Consider the following 22319-nt stretch of genomic DNA (forward strand, 5'->3'; position numbering starts at 1 on the left):
AAAAAAACACTAAGTTCTTAGTCACACTTTTCATTCAAACATACATTTTTTATTTGACTTGAAAAAGATTATTCTGTTTTGATTTACATTTTACATGACATCCCAACTTCCTGTGGAAACGGGGTTGTATGAAACTTAAAAATCATAGTGTGTGAAAATGTTCCGTTATCAGTTTGACTGTAAATAATGTCCTGTGTGAACGTGTTGACTGTAACCTTGTCGTGAAGATAGACACTGAGCGTGTATACACACCAATAAATATCTGATTTAAGTAGTCCCCTGCAAAACAGTCTCAAATTTAGATTTTAGAATGAATCATCCAAGCAACAATTCATTCATTGAATTTCACAAATGTCTATTTTATCACTCGTCCATTGTATAGAAATGATGTTTTATGTTTGAATGAAAACTCAATCTGTCTTGCAGCAATAGAGACTTGTAATGTAAATACATTGGGCCAAAAAAATCAGGTAATTAGGGAAAGAAATAGGTTAAAGATTACTTGATCACCTTGACTGATAATCAAGGTGTGTGTGATTTCTTGAAATGCTTGTGTGAGTGGCTGTTACATTTGGACTTAGTGCAGAATGATGGTTGTTGTCATATGAAATCTTTTCCATATTCCATTTTCCATTTGACCTGTTTCCACCTCTGCCATGTTGTGTTGAGCGTTATGTTTGTGGAAAAAAACAGTACTGTAGTGAAATCTGACCTGTTTCAATAAACATGCTTTATTGATACAAGGTAGAAATATTTCTAATTGTCTTTTTGACCTCAATCTTTTAACATTTATCAGCAGCAATTGAAAAACTCACTCTACCAGTTTTTTTTTACAAGTCACAAAGTTAATGTTGTTGTTGCATACAGTAAAAAAGTAAATAATTATTTCAAGGTTACGTTTCTCACATACTGTCAACATATCTTTTTTTAAATCTCAAACCAACGTAAATACTTGCGCTCACGCAGTCGCACACTAACACTCACATGCACACACACATACAAATACAACACACTCGCTCCAGACTGAGGCAAAGTAAACCAGGGCTAGAACACGTCTGGCACAAGTTTCCCCTGTGAAACTGAATATACACATCGATAAGGTGGGACTGGAAAAGCTCCAATTCAAGTTTACCGACAGGAGGCGTCAAAGCATGCTTTCCGACCTAAAGCCAGACTTGTCCGAGATGCCTTAGCAGGTTACAGCCTCCTCCTGCACACGTGAACAGTACTGCGTTATTGATGGGCCGCTCACTGAGGCGGCCAAATTAAACTAAAAACTCACAATCAAATAACATTAGACAAAAAAAAAAAGCATTAAACCAAAAGGAAATGATCAACTCAAATCCCGATATACTATATGTATAAAAATGATATTGGTAGGTCTCTGTATGAAAGGTCCAAGCACTGTCCGATGGAGCCAGGGTTTCAGAACTTGACTTAGTAAATAACAAGACTTCTAGGTATAAGACAACACCTACATGGTTATTACACATAATTACATTCTAGTACTGTCCAATTATAGCAAATAGACCTGAAACAGTGAAAAAACAGCAGTGATTACAGTTCTGCTCTTCTTTCAATCTAAAGGCACAAGCTAGAAGTATCTGGTGTATTTTTGGAGCCACATTTCGACCACAAACAGTTGTTTGTCTGATGATACCTTTTATACAGTAGGTTCTGTCCACAGTGTTTGCAACACGTTAAAATGGGATTTGGGTCATTTTGTAGTGAAACTCCTCCCTTAATGATTGTCTTTTACTACATGTTGGATCATTTTGGCAAAAAATGTTAAAAATATGTTAATGCGATTAAGGAGCAGTCTTCAATGACCTGTGATATTCTGCGCGACAGCTTAAAATAATCTTATCACAAATGCTACATTGTACTGACATGAAAATCACGGTCGTGATTCATTTGTAGAATGGCACTGAACAAGTGTTCACACATACAGGTCACTGCTGCCATGTCAACAACAGCAACATGCTAGCTGCACTGCAAAAGATATCTACCCATCTGCCCAGGTCATTTCATCTCATATTAAGTCTTTATCTAGTATTACAAACAAGAAAATGCAACAATATGAGATCAAATGACAGGTATTTTTGCAGTGTGGTCCTTGTAGTGGGAAGCAGCGTGGGGCCTGTGGCCCACCAGCCCCCGTGGCCCCGTGATGAGATTTGCTGGTGATTAGTTTCATCCCAGTGTTCTGCTTCTGTTAACTTGAAGTCCTCTGCTGCTTCAGAATATCATAAATGTCGTCCACTTTGCTCAGTCTTTCAAAGAAGGGGAGGAGATCAAGGAGCTCGGTGTCTGACATGTCGTCAAACCATGAGGCTACAGGAACCTGGAGATTTGCAAAAGCAAGATATGATGTAATTAGAGAAGACTTTTCATTACTCCACAGCACTTCCTGTTGTAGGACTACACTATTGTTCTAATAACAAAAGGGAACAGCAACAAGGTGACAAGATGACAAGGTGATGTTAAAGGGTCCTACAAAGTACTGAATTATTGAAGGTCTGGATTTTCAACAACAAGTAGATCTACAACACAAAGTGAGCACACTTTGTAATGTCTGTGTGAATCAGTGTGTTGCAGAGGAAGAAAACAGCTTACTGCGTTGTCAGGGTGGAAGATGTAGGAAGCCGGGGAGTTGTCGAGGATGATGACCTTGTTGAGATCTCTTCCTAAACGGCTCAGGTCTTTTACATAGTTCCCCTTGTGGAAGACACAGGACTCCCGAAAAAGACGGCTCCGGAAGACCCCCCACTTGTCCAACAGGTCAGACACAGGATCTGCGTACTGCAGAGGAAAAGAAGAGGAAATGAAAGTAGCTTTAAAAGTCTGAACCATGTAATTCATGAACTTACAAGAAATACTGAACAATAATATTCAAATGTGCCCTTGAAACTGTCAAGTGCTGTAGACAAAGATGGCAGCTTAACATCAATCAGCCTGTGTGTGTGTGTGACTGAGTGAATAAAGCTTGACAGCCCAAGACAGTGTGAAGTAAATGTTAGAGGTCACAGAGTCCCTGCAATCGTTTGACAGGTATCATAAATATATCTTTATGTGTGAGGGTGTCCAGTATGTGGAGGATGGAGTATGTGGAGTAACTCTAAGCACAATGTAACTCAAACAGGTGTCACTCGAGCATTCCATGTGAAATATGACATCCAGCAATGTGCAGTCAAACTGTAACAAAAAAACAACAAGACTCAGAACAACAGTCTGACCTTGGCTAAGCTTGCGGTGAACAAAACACACTCAAACAACTCTCCCATCCTCTTCAGGAATTCGTCAACATGGGGCCTTTTTAACACATACACCTGGGTGGAGACAAAAGGCAGGAGTGTATAAAGTCCACACTTCACATTAAATGTGCTGCGCTTATTACGAATATGAACAGAAACATTCAAATATGTACAAATGAAGAAAACATTAATCCTACTTTAGACTTCTGTGCCCAGAAATGATAAAGACAAAAATAAATCTGTACACACAGCAAAGCACCTGCACTAAATGCAGTAATTTCATCAAGTCATATCCAAAATGTATTTCATGTCAACATTACATTACATTACATTCGTCTGTTGATAACTGTATGCTTCTATGATGGCATTAAATAAATAAAAAGAGCAGACAAGGTTGTATTTAAATGAAAACACACGTGCACGTACTCCAGAATAATTTTTTATCTGCTTCCATTAAGATGCTGGAGGCATTGTTTCTGAACCAAGTCATCCCGAATAGGCTTTCCCCACTTTTACAAGCCTATCCTGGATTACTTGAAACAGACCCAGGCCCTAACGGGCAGCAAAACTCTTCTGTGTGAGGCCCAAAACAACAGACTGTAGTTACCATTTACAGCCGACAGGGAAAAGCCACTGCCATCCCCCAGCACCATTATGCAGAACACAACATGTGGCACACAGACTGGGACTGATGGCCAGTGATTTCCGAGAAGCCTGCCAGGGTTTCCTCATTTCGTCAGGCCACTGAAATAGCCGCCTCCTGCTTGGAGCCATCAACAGAGAGGACTACAGCTCTGTCAAGCTACTAGCTCAGTCAGATTTGTAAGATATTTGACTTTTAGCTTGTAAACTAGTCTACTTTTCAGGGCAGCTTGTATATAGGTGTTATGTTGGTTACTTGTGGTACACAGTATACAGCACAGTGATGGTCACTGATGTATCTGCACAATCTGCATCAATCTGCACAACTCCCTAAACTAATCTCCTACAGTAAATGTTTTAATGTTCCAGATCTGTAATAAGAGCAACACATGAAGACAGTAAAGCTAATAGTGAGCAGCATAAAGTGCATACCTGATGAACTGTTCCATCAATTTCCACTGGAATGATAAAGTCAGCATTGTTCACTGGCTGTTGAAAATAAAAGCAACAACAAAAAAATTATTAAATAAATAACTGGATGCATCTGCCAGCTCAGCATCTTTTAAATAATATTTTGAATTATATGACTCACGTCAGTGACACAGCTCCTAAAAATAAATGATTTCTTAATGGGGTTGTCACACCTGAACATGCTTCTCCAACATTAATATTACCCCCAGTGTCTTCTATACAGGACATCACACCATGAAACTAAACCAGTAATACATTTATAATTATTGCACAATATTCTTTCCCAGCATTGCTTGATGATTCCCATCCTGTTCTACACCAGCTGGACCAAAATATTTTTGAGTATTAACAAAATAAGTTAATAACATTTGTAAAAAATCAGCTGGAACATGTGACAATAAAAGCAGCTTAAAATTGAACTTTAACTATGAACTAAACCAAACTTCCACTAGCAGCAAATCAAATACTAATCCTATTCACTGCTGCTGTCAAGTGTCAGATTGAATTTTCTATTTGAAATGCATTTACCTTTCACACTGCATTTAACCTACAACCAACTTTTAAAATGCATTCACAACCCCAATCTATTTTTAGCATTTGTGTCAAAGTATTACAGACTTTTCTTATCCATCTTGTGTTAAACATGGAGTTCACAGAGTGAGACCCTGTTTACACAGAGCTAGCGGCTATATCCAGTGACATCCTGTAGAACAGTCTGTGACCTGAGAAGGACCAAACAGCACATGGCATTCATTACATAATTTGTCGTGACACGAGGGCCTTGACTTTGGCATTGATTACTTTGTTCACTGAATGCTACCTTAAAAGGTATCAGACTGAACAAAAGAAAGCAAATCATTTGTAGGAACAATTCAAACTAAGTATGGTGCTTGAATGCATGTTTAGAGTTAATGGGACATTGCACTTAACAGCAGAACATTTCCTAGTGCTTTGCAATTTACTTTTATTTAATAGCTATCTACAGACTGGACTGGATTTTAGGATGCATTTAAGTTCTGCATTGTGAAACCAAAGCACCTGTGAAATGGTTATTGGTTCAAAGTGACACATGACACCAGACTCCAAGATAAAAATAAGTCACGTGCCTAAGTTATGCAAAATAGTGGTAGTGCAAGCTGTATTGCTCTTTTGGCCTACTTTTATTTGGCAAATAGACGGTTTGCTTTGACACTTGATAAGAGAGCTAACAGCACAATAATGGTCTCTAATGTTTGAATTATAAAACCTTGTATGTAATTAGAAGCCAAGATAATAACAAACGCTGTAAAACCCATTTTAGTTCAAATGTAAGACTTAGATAAAAAAAACTAAATTGGATGGAGGTGAGTTCAAATCAAAACATAATATCCTTCCCTTTTTGCACATTCAGCTACATAGTAAGAGGATTTTAAAATGGAAAACATTTTCCTATCATCCCTTTACAATAACATCTAATGAAAAAGTGAAAACATAGTCTATATATTTTCTACCTTGCAAAATAAGAAAAGAACAAAAATCCGAACTCACTTACAAAAGTATTCAGACTCTTAATTTGCTGTGGCAGTCCAGACTATGATCAGTTTTTAATTTCATTTTTCCACCTGTGGCTACGTGTGGACGTAGTTTAGAAAGGCACAGACCTGTGTATGCTACATATAAGGTTCCACTGCATCAAAAGCCATGTAATCCAAGAAACCCTCTGTGGACTTCCACAATAACACTTTGTGATGAGACACAGATCAGCTCTGACTGGCCTCAGTAATGTGAAATAGGAGTGTGCAACCACCGGGACCCGTGTTAGAGTCGGCAGTGCAGCCAAACTTAGTCAGTGTAACCTCAATTAATTGAGGTTACACTGACTAAGTTTGGCTACTCTATCAATCAGGCCTTCATGGTAGACTGTCAGATGGAAGCCACAACCCGTTTTAAAGGACCTAGAGCATGGGGACAAATATTCTGTGGTCTGATGACACAAATATTAAAGTCATTGGGTACACATCTAAGCACCATATCTGGCTAACACAAGGCAATACTCATCACCTTGCGATTACCAATTACTGAGAGGCACGTAGAGACTGTAATTACTGCCAAAGTGGCAATTAGCTAAATCTTTTAACTACATTATTTTTTACTTCATCATTATGGGTTATTGAGTGTTACTAAGCAATCACAGGAAACAAAGCAATTTTTTTTTTTTATCTAAATTTACAACAGAGTAAAATGTGCAAAAAGTGAAGCAATCTGAATCTTCTGTTGTGAATCTAGGCCAGACTGTTTAAATTATTATCCAGCATGCGTATATATATATATATATACAGTGAGGGAAAAAATTATTTGAACCCCAGCTGATTTTGTAAGTTTGCCCACTAACAAAGAAATGATCAGTCTATAATTTCAATGGTAGGTTTATTTGAACAGTGAGACACAACAATGACAAAAAAAATCCAGAAAAATGCGTTTCAAAAAGAGTTATAAATTAATTTGCATTTCCATGAAGGAAATAAGTATTTGATCCCCTATCCGTCAGCAAGATCTCTAGCTCCCAGGTGGATCTTATACAGGTGACGAGCTGACATTGGCAGCCCTCTCAGCTCGTTACCTGTATAAAAGAGACCTGTCCACAGAAGCAATCAATCAATCCAGATTCCAAACTCTTCACCATGGCCAAGACCAAAGAGCTTTCCAAGGATGTCAGGGACAAGATTGTGGACCTACACAAGGCTGGAATGGGCTAGACCATCGCCAAGCAGCTGGGTGAGAAGGTGACAACAGTTGGTGCAATCATTCGCAAATGGAAGAAACATAAATTAACTGCCAATCTCCCTTGGTCTGGAGCTCCATGCAAGATCTCACCTCGTGGAGTTTCAATGATAATGAGAACGGTGAGGAATCAGCCAAGAACCACTCGGGAGGAACTTGTCAATGATCTCAAGGCAGCTGGGACCATAGTCACCAAAAAAACAGTTGGTAACACACTACGCCGTGAAGGACTGAAATTCTGCTGTGCCCGCAAGGTCCCCCTGCTCAAGAAAGCCCATCTACAGGCCCGTTTGAAGTTTGCCACTGAACATCTGACTGATTCAGAGGAAGACTGGGTGAAAGTGTTGTGGTCAGATGAGACCAAAATTGAGCTCTTTGGCATCAACTCAACTTGCTGTGTTTGGAGGAGGAGGAAGGCTGCCTATGACTCCAAAAACACCATCCCCACTGTCAAATATGGAGGTGGAAACATTATGCTTTGGGGGTGTTTTTCTGCCAAGGGGACAGGACAATTGCACCGCATCAAAGGGAGGATGGATGGGGCCATGTACCGTCAAATGTTGGGTGAGAACCTCCTTCCCTCAGTCAGGGCATTGAAAAGGGTCGTGGTTGGGTACTCCAGCATGACAATGATCCAAAACACACGGCCAAGGCAACAAATGACTGGCTCAAGAAGAAGCATATTAAGGTCATGGAGTGGCCTAGTCAGTCTCCAGACCTTATCCCCATAGAAAATCTGTGGAGGGAGCTGAAGGTTCGAGTTGCCAAACATTGGAGAGGATCTGCAAAGAGGAGTGGGCCAAAATCCCCCCTGAGATGTGTGCAAACCTTGTGGCCAACTACAAGAAACGGCTGACCTCTGTGATTGCCAACAAAGGTTTTGCCACCAAGTACTAAAGCACGTTTTTCAAAGGGATCAAATACTTATTTCCTTCGTGGAAATGCAAATTAATTTATAACTCTTTTTGAAACGAATTTTTCTGGATTTTTTTTGTCATTGTTGTGTCTCACTGTTCAAATAAACCTACCATTGAAATTATAGACTGATCATTCTTTGTTAGTGGGCAAACTTACAAAATCAGCTGGGGTTCAAATAATTTTTTCCCTCACTGTATATGTATTCATATAGTTGATGTGATTTCCCGTAGTCTTGAATGGTTGGTTTACAGTACAGTACCTTCTACCAATGTGTTCTGTGCATCACTGCTGTCACAACACCAAACTTCATGTTAATAAGTAAAAATGGTTTGATCCACCTTAGGGGTGTGTGATATTTATTATAGCCATTTCTTGGGCCATGGGTGTGAAAATATATTTTAACTTTTGATTATGAAATTACAGAATATAGAAGTTTCAAAAACTGTCATTTCTACCTTCTGTAGCAGGGATTAGGTACCCCCAAACACCCTTGTAATGACTACCCTGTTCATTACTCTATTTAAAAATGGTCACTCTTTGTTTTTATTATAACCTGCATTTATCACAAGGAATCAAAATTTTCCCCTAGATTTTTAAAGTATGGCAACATCCTGACCCTGTGACAGAGACAAAAGACTACAATCAGCACATACACTGCAAGTATTGTCACCAGCTGCGTCTGTTTTCTCAACAAACAAAAGTTTATGCCATGAGAATAATTTGAATAGTGCTGTGATCACATATAGTAGATCACAAATCACAAATAGTGTCTGAATGGACAACACTCAGCATCAACCAGAGATGTCTTGGTTTATTTTTGTTTTAGATCAGACAATAATCCAGTAAAACCCACGATATCTACACCCACAAGAAAATTTGGCCATTTGGCCAAACCTACCTTAAATGAACTATGAACTAGTGTTTCATCCAAATCAATGACCACACAGATCTTCCCTGCATCGTTCGATTTCATCCGTGGGAGAAGAGGTTTTGCTGGAACCTAAGTACAAACAGATGGCAAAAGGAGCATCTAATTAAAGAGCTCTTTTAGCTTCCAAGCTCACAATACAAGTAGAGGCCACATTAAACATAAGGAAATTACCATCTTGCCATATTGTAGTGTACATAACGCTTATTAGGTACGTGTGTGTGTTTCTTGTCACTTTAGAGACTGGACAATGGTGTTTCGGTAAGAGGTTACATGAAACCTTGGATGCTACAGCTGCTACCACGTTGATGGAGCATGTAAATATCACCATACCATGTCTCATCCTTCAACAAGTGGTCAGAGACTGGTGTTTGTTGATGTGATTCAGATTCTAAATAAAGTTGGCATGGCCAAACAGACTGCCTGTAACACTGACGCATGTGTAGAGTGAGGTTCCACGTGAGGATAATGACAGAGCTGACTTTGACACACATACCGCACAATCTGCCAATGAAAAAAAATCTTGTGTAAGTTATTCTCCGACACGGTTTGCAGTACAGCCTTCATGATATAAAAATAGACCCAGAGTACTGACAGCCGGTTTGCGTACAGTAGATTCTGAAATAATAGTAATAATTTTGCTCACAGTTCTACAAACTCAAATGATCCTCTTTCAGTACTTGTAAGGTGTAAAGACGTTTGATACCTGCTCTATCAGTGGAACGCAGTGCTCGCATTCACAAGGCTCAAAGGATTCGTTGTCACTCTGCTCCTCTTCTGAATCACTGCTTTGTTCGTTGTCCTCAATTTCCTCAGTCTTTGCGTCCCTTCCCGCGATTTTGGCATGTTCTGAAACAACACTGTGAATAATACCTACAGGAGGTGCAATTTTTCTCAGGACTTCCTTTAACTCATCGTCTGAATTTTGAGTTTGTTCGTCGGTTGCATTTTCCACATCACAGTAGCTGGCTAAGTTTTCAGCCAGTTCACCAACTTCTGTATTTCTGAAACTTCCTGTTTTGGACTCCTCTGGACAAACTCCTTCAGTCTCTAACTCTTCCAAAGGAAAGAGAGCACCTTCTCTCTCACTCCTAGAAGCATCTCCATTAGTGTTTCCATGGATTATCTGATCATATGATTGTCCTTGCATCATGAATTCATTCAGCGCTTGTTTACCAGATGACTGAATACTTCTTATTTGACATGCATAATATTCCTCAACATCTGACTCACACCTCTCTCCAATATTATATTCATTATCTTTAAGTAACCAATATGCCTCAATTTCTGAGCATTCAATAAATGTCGTGTCTTCAGCTCCAGGTTCATTGTCCTTTTTGCAATCAATAACAGTGGTCTGCAATTGATCTGTTGAAGAAGTATTGTCACCAAGAGATTCATTATCGAGAGCATCATAGCCCTCATCTTCATAAGCATCACCTTCAACTGAGATGTTGTCTGCACACGGAGCACACATACTCTCCTCATTACCAGAGGATGAGAAGACCTCAGCTTCATCTTCGTGACAGATTTCACAAACATCACCGTCAAACACACAAGCTTCTTCATCAAAGGTCTCTCCATCTGCATCTTCCTCTGCTTCCTCATAATCGTCTGCACAGGACTCACGCTCAATTTCCTCAATGTCATCGTCTGCTAAACCTGATTCTGAGTCTATGCTCCAGTCTTCAGGATTTTTCTCTGTCTCACTATCACCTCTGAGACTTTCATCTTCCTCAGAAGTTATCTGACTTGCTTCTTCAGGGGCATCGGAACACACATCAGCTTCATGTACAGTGATTTTCTCAAAACCATGTGCATTCTTGGCGCTGCATTTCTGTGGCTTTTCTTCAAGATGTAGGCAGTCATGGATGTCCCCACCATCAAAGCAGGAGATGTAATGTCTTTTTTGTGAGAACTTGTCTCTGTAATAATCAGTTCTGTCAAAGAAGTCAAAGTAATCCTCAATCACTATATCGCCAGTGGGTGTTTTCTTTTCCTCTTCATTACTTTCATTAATCTTGATCTGTTCTGTTTGTTCATCCTCTTCAAAAGATTCCCACTCAGTCTGGTCGTCACTTGAATCCTCCTGAACCCCCTTATCAGATTCCCTGGATGAGTCAGAGTAGTGATCTGAGGGAATACTTCCATCAGGACAAGTCGTAAAGGACTTGGTTTCCATAGAGGAGCAATCTGAGGAACATTCCTCTTCAGTGCCAAACTCAGAGGTTTTGTCAGAACACTGCTGAGTCGGTTCACACTCTTGGTTTGTTTCAGTATCATCATTTCCACATGTCTCACAGTGATCTGTGGACACGTCTAACGTAGCAGCTTGCTGCTCATTAGTCTGAAGGTAATCTTCACAACGTTCATCAAAGAGGCAAACATGTTCATTGTCATCGTAATAAATGTGAACAGGTGTGTTGCAACTTGAGGAACTGACATCTTCGGATAATCTGCATGACTCGTCATCACTTGCTTCAGTCTCGTTCTGTTCAAGAGGACAGTTCTCTGAATAATCATCATCATCATCATCATAATCGTAGTCATTAGCATTTGTGGCCACTTCATTCTGAATGTCATCATATTCACAAAATTCAGTGCCATAGTCCAGTAAGTCCACAGAGTCAGAGGTGTCAGGTGTGAAACCAGTCATTTCAGAGTGTTCGGAGTGCTCTGTTGATGTGTCTGGCTCACAGTCAAAGCACTCACATTGCTCATCAGTAGGCTCATATTGTTGTAGTACCTCAAAGTGGTCTGTGCTCTCTGGTATTAAATCAGACATTTCACACTGTTCCAAATTATCACCGTTCATCACCGGTTTATCTGGCTCAATGTCAAAAGACTCAAACTGTTGATCAGGAGGCTTACATTGCTGAAATAACTGGAGGTGTTCTACACAGTGTTCACAACAAGAATTACATGTGGAAGTTAAGCTATGATTAGCACAATGCTCAGAGGACTTGCAAGGTTTAAAACACTCACAGTGTTGAGCACATTCATCAAATTGCTGGCTTAACCTCAAAGTCTCACAATGATCAATGGTCTGGTCAGATTCAAAAAATCCATTGCTTGCAGAATATTGCTCAAAGCTCTCAGCATGTCCGTTGCAGTACGTGAAGGTTTCAATCTCATCTCTAGTCATGTTGCACTGTTCATCACAAAGAAGAGAAAAGTCCATTTTTCTGCTTTTAAGTTGTTCAGTATATTCCACAAGGACCCTTATGCCAAGTTCTGCACTTCCCTTTGAAGCGTCGTTTAAATCAGCAGCTTCTGTTAGTTTGGGGACCTGGCATTGTTCAGCAAGCATGGCTTCAGTAGACAACTCTCGTTCTCCAGAGATGTCAGTTTGCTCAGAGTTTTCCAAATACATCACGAAATTATTTCTTAATTTGGACTGTGCTGGTTTAAAATGTATGCTCCAGGCATTAGTGCAGGGTCTTGCTGTCTCTAAGGATTCTGCAGAGTCCTAGTCCAAAAGACTGGCAGGTAAGTGTCGGGTCCATTCAGAATGCATATTTACATGGCTGGTGGGGGGAGTCGACAGTGCGCTCAAGAGAGTAACAGCAACAGGAGCAGCATGCACGTTGACATGACAGGTTGTCACAACCAAAACTGAGACCAGCACTTGACTCGACCCTCCCTTTGCAAGAGACCAGGCAATTTATTTTGGGGGCTTGGAAAGACGTGACAAATAACTTCTGGAATATCAAATCTCTATAAAAGGCTGAACCAAGGCATAAATCTGAAACTGACACCTGAGAACATCTTAAACACTTGATCTCCAGACCATATCAGCCAAAAGCGATGTTGTTTTCCAAGAATATACTTCATATGTCAAAGGAGATATTAGCAATTGTCCAAAAAATGTTATGTAAAAGAATTATGGCCAGTCATTCGTGGACTAAGCACTATGTTACCATATATATGGCTGGGAGACCAGGGTTCGAGGGCTGTGACCTCTAATAGGGCTCCATGGCAAGACCTCCTTACGCTTGCCCTGCCTTTCCTTGTACATTGCAATTAGCTTTGGATAAAAGTGTCTGCCAAATGTAAACATTCACATTTTTCCAATTAAAATATCACACAAACTCCACATAGAGGAGATTCTCTATAGTTATTGATCAGTTATCTAGGCTTTGATCGATTATCAGTTTCTTGCATTTAATTCAAATCCAGGACAGGTTTGTTGAGAGCACATTCTTTTAATCACTCCTGAAACCCGATCTGCATAACAATTTTATGCTGTAAACCAAAGGGAGCCTCCACTGCAGTGACTGTGTAATGTGCCTTGCTGCTGACCCCTTCACAGAAGCTGTTTTTGGATTTTTGTAATGCAGCAATCTTCCAGTAAGACATGCACTTCTGTAACACCTACGCCATTTCTGCACTTCTTGTAACTCCTACTCATCTGGATTGATGTCTGAACATCAAGTACTTTTCACCACTGTTGTATGTTACTTTTCAGCACAGGGGAAATGAGTAAACAAGAATAGCTTTGAGCCAAGAAAACATGTGATTCATGCATCAATCATGCTGAACACATGGTGCTCAAAACAAAGGAGGGTGAAACAGTGAGAGAGATATGCTGTGAGACTAACTTACTTTTGACAGAGTTCCATTTTCTTCCACCAATAAGGGGGCATTGCTTTTAATGGAGGGTGTTTCTCTGTGACACAGGCAGCAGAAGATACTGTGGAAAAGGCCTCTGCTGCGAGGCTTCTTCAAGAGGGTAACCTCCTTAGCACCTGGAACAGAGCGAGATGGAGAGATGTTATATAATGTAGGAAATAATATTCATGCTGGGGTGACAGTAACATGCTGACTGCATTTATTCTTTCCTGATGCTAAATTGTATATTTCAAATAAGGAAAGTGGCTAAAATCGACAACATTACTTGTATTTTTGTTGCTTTGTTGTTGGGTTTCAATCTAAAATCTAAAATCTACAGTGCATCCAGGAAGTATTCACAGTGCTTAACTTTTTCCACATTTTGTAATGTTACAGCCTTATTCCAAAATTAAAGATTAAATTTGGTATTTTCTATAAAATTCCCATTATGTCAAAGTGAAAGAGGTTTGTTTGAAATCTTTGCAAATGTATTAAATTTACGTTTATTTATTAAAACCTGGTTTAGCGGAAGTGGTTAGGATCCTTCTTCAGTGTGTAACAGGATTCACAAATTGACTGAGATCACTTATTCTGTACATCCACATATTTTTTTGGACTAGATATTTTTAAATACAATTGTATTCCTCTTTATTTAACTGTATAGCTACTCTACAACTATTCAATCAGTGACTAAGATATACATGCAACTAAATCCACCTGGTGGTTTTAATGTTGTGGGGGACATGGGTCAGCAAGACACCCGTTTGCGGATATGCAGCCCCACACACAGCAAGCTGTGATGCACTTTGTGTTCTGATAGGTGTTGATCACTGCCAGCAATGAATTTTTCCCATGCTGACTACAACAACCATAACATTAAAACCATCAGATGATGTTAATGATCTGTGTAGTATTTGTTGTGCTGTCGTGAGATCTGGCCAAGACTTAGTTCACTTCAATATCCATGCCAGTACTTGCGTCAGTTCATCCAAACTGGGAGGCCTGTCATCAGGACGCCTGATGTGTTGTGCAATGTTGTGTATTGCTTTACTACTTCAAATGGGGAGCGAAACATTGCATATGAAAGTAAAGGTGTACATTACAGACCTGAAAGTAGTGTTTTGAAGACTTTGTGGACTGGTATTATTTCCAGTGTGTACTTTGTTTGAAATAAATAAGAGTCTGCTTAAATTATACTGTTTGATTCTCTATAAGATGTATATTTACACACATTTAAACATAGGTAACATCACTTTTATGTTATTAAAGTATTTCTCTAAGTTGTGTTTTTTTTTCTAATGAAAATGGAAAACAAAGTCAGATCTCAGATGTTTCTATGTCTGCCAATGAGAGCAGATCATAAATGGTAACAACAGCATAAAGACCACATCTATAGGTTCTCATTAAGAGGAAATAGTGCCATGTAGTAAAAGCTGCAGCATACTGTATAAGTACTGTAGAGTACTGTAGATAATGAGTCTTTATTTGTGAAAGGTGATATTTCCCTTTATGAGCTGTTCAGAATGCATTGTGTCAGATTCATTCAGAAAAAAGAAAAAAACTTAATTGAGCACAGACGAAAAGAGAAGCTGTGCGACAATCATCCAATGGATACATCCCGAAAAGTCCCAGTTTTCTGTCACAGTTGGGGGTTTGGTGTCATTTGTGACACGAAACAATCTAAATTAAGTCCAGTTGAAGCCAAAACATTTAAAGAGAGAAAATGCAGACACATAAAATATGACCATATTACAGCAAATAAATCTCAGCAGAACACACAAAATAAATGCCTACTACTAACAGATAAAACAAAACAGTTTCTATACTATCGCTTATTGACCTTTCTATCAGGCCCAGTTTCAGCGTTGTCCCTGAACAGGTCTGACCTACTTTCAAGCGTTATTCCTTTTTGCTTTGGTCTGTTGACTGCTTCATTCAACAGGAGCTCAAAGCGGATGGAGGTCCTGGCAAGCAGTCATTACAGACTGGGCATTGCTTGTTTGGACATAACTCTCTTGGTCCCAAAGCAAAAGGTTTGTGTGCAAACACGTGTGAGGGAATTGGGCAGGTGAAGCTTGTAGAGTTAAAAAACATCACGCTGCCCAGTGCGATAACTCTTCTGACATTACACATCAGAGTGCTTACATATAGCCAACCAGAGCACCTGCTGACAGCGGTTAATGATGAGATTCTATGTATATCGTAACATATAGTGCTGCATGCTCACAATGGGCTATAAAATGTCAAAAAAAAAAACACCAAACAATGTTGTGTCGCCCATAGCAGGACGTGGCTTTACACTGCACAGAAAATTACCTAAATGAATCCGCTTGACACTAGATACTCTGTAATGCCATATCATTCCCAAAGCATCCCAACGATCATGTCTACATTGCATATGTCAACAAGAACATAATCCCTGACTGCACAGACAGCACTGGCTCCTGGGAGAATGACTTACAGTCCAAAATTATTTAGTTTCATTTAGATTTCCATTTTAGTTTCTATGATGTTATTAGAGTGAGCTAATCCTCTGCTTGTTTTGTGGGGATGAGAATAACTGTACAACTAACAGAAATATATCTGTTTAACAATCTGAGAACCAGAAAACCAATGGGCTAGCTGGGGATTTTCCCAGTAGCACGTTTACTAATTAAGTATTTATTAGGGAATGTGACATCCTGAGGGAGGCGTAAAAATAGTACATAATGGAAGTTCATCCACACTTCAGTCTGGGACAAGGTGGTGGTCTGACCAACAAACACACCTTGTGTCTAAAAATAAGGCAAGAATGTGACAGCAATTAAAAACTCATTCAAGACCATTTAAAAACATAAAAAGACAGTTTCATAATATGGATAATATACAATTGTAAGTTAGACAATACGAAAATTAACTAACTAAAAACCAAACTAGTGCAGGCATTGGTGGCATACTGTGCTATAGTTCTCTTACAAAAACATTTTTGGGTTGATCTACGGAACAAAAATATTATTTCCATCACCCCATGTCCAATTATTTATTTACTTTGCATAAACACAGCAAATAGCTTGTGCAGCATATAGAGGTTTAAAATGAAAATAAAATTAAATACAAGCCCAGAAATCTCATATTTCCTCTGTCCTTATCGTAAGACGACCTTTCACTGTCCTTTATGTGTGGGCTTTGCAGAAAGTAACACCTACTGTCTACATACAATCTGTATTGTGCAAAAGTATTGGAAAAGTGAGGCCAGTTCCTTTAATTTTACTGTAGACTGAAAACATTTGGGTTTGACATCAGAAAATGAATAAGAGACAAAAAGGTCAACATTTCAACTTTTATTTCCAGCTGTTAACATCTGAATCTGATACACACCTTTTGTTTGAACCCACCCTTTTTTCATGCGAGCAAAGGTTTTAAAAAATGTAGACTTGAAATAGATTAAAGTGAATAAGACTTCAAATTTAATTGCTATAACTGCTGCTGATGTCACTAACAGTTGTTTTAGGGTCTTTCTTTACAGTTCACACAATGTTTCTGTTAAAAGCTGCTGTTGTCTTCCTAAGTCTACCCGTTAGATGTCTGTTACTTAGTACACCAGTGGTTTCTTTCTTCTTCAGGTGCTTGTACTAGCTATGGCCAATGTTTGTGCAGTGGCTGTGATTGATTGTGCTTCACAATTGCTTGTTTTTCACACATTGACAGATTGTTGGATACACCTCCTTACCATAGATGCAGTCTGAACAGGCAAAACCCAAATCTGAAACTGAGCGTCAACATTCAGTGCTATTTATAGTTTTAATAATCACTGTAATGGGACAGAGCTAAGCAACAAAACACACCTGTCAGTCACATGTTCCAATACTTATGCTCACATGAAAAATGGGTGGGTTCAAACTAAAGGTGCTATCTTCCAAGTTTTGTATTGGATCCAGACTTAAACACCTGTTGATCTTTTGTCTCATATTCATATTTTGATGTCAAACCCAAATGTTTTCAGTCTACAACAAAAATAAAGACACTTGCCTCTTTCTTCCAATACTTTTGGAGGGGAGGGTATATAGTGCCAGCTGTCTGTTAGCAGCAGCTCTGGTGTGCCGTGTGTGAGGTGTTCAGGAATAGTACAGAGAGTAGGTCATCTGTGTTTCAGAAGTGCTGAGCCAAGTAATGTAAACCATCTCCTACCCCACTAATTAACTCAAAACTCTCCTGAAATGACTTTCTCCAGAGTGGGATGTTTGCTGTTAAGCTCTCACTGCATTATTAATGTAAGATATATAATTTTCATTTTACCATTAACAATACAACTAATATAAATCACAAAAGTTTTTTTTTAGCGAAAAGGAAAAAAAAAGGTCCTGGATGCCAGATCTGGATCATGGCATGCTGGACCAAGAACAACTTTTAAATGCTGATGCTTGACTGGTATTTAAGGGCTACACAGTACTACAGTGTTTCCAACCAGATTTCAATAAGCAATGAGGAGGATATGCTTTATCCAACTGTAACACAACCAACCATAATGAGTTGAGTTACAGCAAGTAAGCTCTTTCACACTAGATTTAAGATTACAAGTACTTTTCAGCACTTATTTGCTCTGCAGCTCGAGCCCACTTGTATAAGTAGGCAAAAGAAATGAGTAAGAAGTAAACTGTACTTCAACATTCCTCACACCTCCCTGTCCAAGAGGCTCAGACACTGATAATGAGGTTACAGCATTTCCAAAAGGCAGCAACGATCTCACGCCACATCAGCATGTTTTAGCCTACTTAGTTGAAAGCAGTCTTATCTGGGACCCTTTCAGGCTAGGCATGCCTGTGCACTTGGCTGCTTCTATTCCTATCCAGACGCAGAAAGAAGGAGGCCTCCCACGACCGACTTTCTGCCGCTCAGACACCTGATATTGTTACAATCTGACAACTTGCTTCACACCCCTCTGCAGTAAATGGTGTTGCAAGTTCATGGTGACCATGCAGGTCAGACCAAGGTTTTAACATTTTTGCATCTGAAAATATTCAGCTTAAAGGCTGTCTCAAGTCCAATGACAAAAACTGTGTAGCTGTTACAGTTAAAGTTGTTGTGCTGAACTCAGTAAACAGATGTAGTTGGATGGTGTAAAGAATGCTGACTTTATATAGATTAATAGCAATGTTATTTTGTCTATGAAGCTAAGGATTCATAACGCCCCCATTTGGCTGCAGCAAATTGTGAAACTAAAGAAGGGCTGAAGACAGCTCCCCCTTTCCTTTTTCACTGGCCCCTCACTCCTTAATGGCAGTCAAGTTTTGAACTCATAACCTTTTGGTTAAGAGGAAGCTGGAGCATCAATATAGTGGTAAGCTGGACAGTACTGCCACCTTCTGACCAGACTCAGCATTACAGAGGATAAGAGCAGTAACACTGTGCAGTCAAACAAGTTTTAGCCAGCTAGATTTCTTCCTTTATCCTTCTTACGCAAAAGTTGCCCATTGTGGTATTGTTTGGTTTTAGATTGGACATTTAACTAATTCACTCCAACTGAATCCGTTAATTTAGATTTTACTGATAAAGTGGCTTAACACAAAAAATGTATACATAAAAAAACCCATCACTGGGAGCATAATTACACATTAAATTACAAATGTAGAGCCTCAACTATTACACTGTTTGATTCCATCACCGCTATCTTCATAGTGCATAATTGGAGCTAAAAAAACATCTGGCTGAATTGTATTAAAATTGACTAAAATTGAACTATTTTATTAAATAGAATTTGCAAGTCTTTGAACACAACAGAGACTCGCTGATATTCACTCAAGGCAACAACAAAAAAGAAAGAAAATACTGCCATTACGACGGCTTAATTATTAAAATATTACTTCAGTAGCTGTAAAGCAGTATTTAATACTCAGTTTTCAGATGTGGGAGGAAGCCAAAATAAAAATAAACCCAGGATAACAGAGGCAGGTCAGTTTTTCAATAACACAGTGCTGACCACAGAGTCGCCATACCAGCCTTGACACCTACTTTAAGGTGGTACAAGTATGATCAGTGAAGGTTCTGGACAATGTATAGCCTATTTTATAATAAACTGAATGATGTAAAGCTTAAGTATTAAACATTTTCAGCAATAAGATTTATCGAACAAGTATCCACATATCCTCCACCACGGCCAGGATTTAACGTTAGATTTTTGAAGTAATTGCTTCTCTACCGTCTAGAATTCAGAACAGGTCTGTGGTGTTCTCCCCTTTTTTAATGATGACATTTCCAGAATACTTTGCATCTCCAGTGAACACATGTTTGAAAGTAGTTTCAAGTGACCTTTCCCATTTTAAAGGCGTTAACCAGGTTAGGGGTTATTTGGAGCAAATTTTACCTTTCAGAGCTACAAGTCAATACTTTTTCTAAATTGGACGTCAATACCATTATCAAACCTGCTGCTGTGGTGTGTTGTGTCTGCATGTAACTGCCAGGCTAAAGCGATTCTCACTAGATGATAACAGAGTGAGTTTGTCCGAGGCTGGCTCATGTGAGAACCTAGTCATTATTTCAGGAGGGTTTTCCTTTTGTATTTGTAGACCTTAAAGTGCCAAATGCGAAAGGCCTCTAGATGTTGGATCCAAAAAAAACATGGCTACAGTTAACTCTCATTCAATCTATTCTGTTAATAAGATTTTAGGGTTTATAGTAGACTTGGGCGTTGGCTGTGTGGGTGTTGATTGGTTGACAGCTGCTGCACTCCCCAGCTCCTGAAGCTTGTACTTTTTTCTTTTTACTTAATAAACACATTAAATGAAAACTACTGTTTCACTGTGGCTGTAGTTAAGGGGTAAAACTAATCAGACCCTCCAAACACACATGCTTTAAGTTTAATGTCGGATGTATGCAGTACATTTGCATTACACAGTCCACCTGCTAATTACATAGCTGATTCATCTGTGACGCACAGGTGGCATTTATTCATCAGATGAAGCTTAAGGTTCCTACTTTAGTGACCATGCTCTTTAAGCATAATTTCCATAAAACACTGTTGAAGTATCCCACTGACACAACAACAGACTCTCTCTTTTTGAGATCTTAAATTGAGATAGCTGTATGCCAATATTTGGGCGATCTTGGGCACATTTTCTGTAGAGGTTTTGTGTGAATAGAAGGACATATAACAGCAAACAGAGCTTTCAAAATGAGCTTAACTTCAACTGTGGCTGCAGAGCAGCCGCGGCGTGCAGGTAGACACAGAGGAGGTGCTGAGAGCCTAATGCAGTCTCCACAGCACACTAATAACACGTCGTTTCAAGGGTCCCCGTCAGATATTTCGGGCTCATTGTGTGGTCACGGTGTAAAAATGTGGGCCTGGGACGAGCAGAGGAGATAAAAATAAACCGACGCTCAGCAGCAGCGTCCAAAACAATGGCGGTGACCTGTCAAGTTCCGACCCCGCCCCCTCGGACACGACTCTTTGTTTTTATATTTAACTACAGAGGTTTTCATCGTTTTCTCTGTACGAACACATCATAACGGGCCCCTGATGCTTCACACGTCCATTCAAATCCAGGTTCCGGTCTCTTTTCTAACTTTTAAGCCGTGGCCTACGCACTGAGCTGACCGGCTCCGAGCTTCCTCAAACTTCGCTCAGTCTCCGCGCGTTTCTCTGGAGGAACATGGAGGCTCGTCCGGGGAGCTCCCGCTCCCGCTCCAGCTCCAGCTCCAGCTCCGTCCCGTCCCGCTGACTCTGACAAGCGCCGCAGAATAGTACAGTAAAAGTTCCTCACCTTCCTCTGGACGAGTCGCGTCTTCGTCCTCCTCTCTGCTCACTTGTGTGATCACCGACGGGGACCGGTCCATGAGCTCCGTCACCCGCCGACCGGGACGCGGCTCGTTTCCTCTCGACTCAGCGCTGTTTACTGTTAGTTCGAGGAATTATGGCAAAACTGTGGTTTTGTAGATTTTGCCACTCCCGGTGTGCAAACGCGCATGCTGGCTGTAAAAAAAAAGGACAGGAACGAGAAGCCGGACGGGTCCAAACGCGTCTAAAAGAGGCCGAGGTCGACAGAGAAACCGGGGTTTGGACCAGAAGAAGTTCCGCTCGACTTCATCACTCGGACCATGGTAACATGAAGCAGACGGTTTCAAGAGGCCCCCATTCTTAAAGCCACAATGCGCAGCGCTCCATCACCTCAGGACGAGTTAATGGTCTTTAGAGAGGAAATAGAAGAGTGCGGACTAGTATTTCTGTTTTCCACAGCCCGTTCGTGTTCGCAGTCAGGGTATTTAGAGTTATCCGGTGGTTGTGTGGGACGTTTTTCGTGCGCGGCGTCTTTGTAAAAGTTTGTTCGTGGACAAGTTGGAAGTTTGACGCCGGAGGGGGGCAGCCTTGAAACCGACCCACAGAAAGGGGAAGTTAGGGACTGTCTGTAAAGTGGCAACACCCAGGATCAGAGTAGACACACTCCTCCCTCCTTTAAACAGGCCTTTTTTTTTTTATTTGTAACTTGTTTGCTCTTTAGTAATGAAGAAAAGTCGTTTTATGCAGATGAATCTAGAAACGCATGCTGTTGTGTAAAGATCACTTTTTTATTTTTCTATTAATTAACCACAAAACTACGTCCCATATACAGAAAAGATCATTTGTTTGTGAGTAAAACAAAAATGTTGGATTGTTAAGCATCTGTGTGATATCAAGGGTTGGTGCGCTAAAGATGAGCAACATTAACATTAAATAAATTTCTGATTTAGAGGAAGCTGAGCCACAAACAGTACATGAAGCTGTA

General features: G+C 39.9%; 1 protein-coding gene across 2 annotated transcripts; it reads right to left on the reverse strand.

Moving 5' to 3' along the window:
• Positions 1-91: 91 nt before the first annotated feature.
• Positions 92-21919, reverse strand: LOC113172925 (carboxy-terminal domain RNA polymerase II polypeptide A small phosphatase 1-like). Of its 2 annotated transcripts, XM_026376012.2 has the most exons (7): positions 21321-21919; positions 13579-13721; positions 8944-9045; positions 4329-4385; positions 3237-3329; positions 2617-2802; positions 755-2344 (listed from the first exon to the last, which is right to left on the reverse strand). In XM_026376012.2, the coding sequence occupies exons 1-7, from the start codon at positions 21391-21393 to the stop codon at positions 2216-2218; spliced, it is 783 nt and encodes a 260-aa protein (XP_026231797.1). In that variant the 5' UTR covers positions 21394-21919; the 3' UTR covers positions 755-2215. The 2 variants fall into 2 exon arrangements, with proteins under 2 accessions (XP_026231796.1, XP_026231797.1); XM_026376011.2 differs by lacking the exons at positions 13579-13721; positions 21321-21919 and adding an exon at positions 9680-12906 and having other exon boundaries at positions 92-2344.
• Positions 21920-22319: the final 400 nt, after the last annotated feature.

The sequence above is a fragment of the Anabas testudineus genome, chromosome 21 (assembly GCF_900324465.2).
Source record: "Anabas testudineus chromosome 21, fAnaTes1.2, whole genome shotgun sequence".
Lineage (NCBI taxonomy): Eukaryota > Metazoa > Chordata > Actinopteri > Anabantiformes > Anabantidae > Anabas > Anabas testudineus.

Excerpts from the sequence above, each read along its gene's own strand:
- LOC113172925 (XM_026376011.2), bottom strand. The coding sequence starts at position 12,346 with ATGTATTTGGAAAACTCTGAGCAAACTGACATCTCTGGAGAACGAGAG. Across the intron at positions 9,046-9,679 it reads GCGTTCCACTGATAGAGCAG|GTTCCAGCAAAACCTCTTCT; the intron begins GTATCAAACGTC and ends GTTTGTACTTAG. Across the intron at positions 2,803-3,236 it reads TCACCGCAAGCTTAGCCAAG|TACGCAGATCCTGTGTCTGA; the intron begins GTCAGACTGTTG and ends TTTCCTCTGCAG.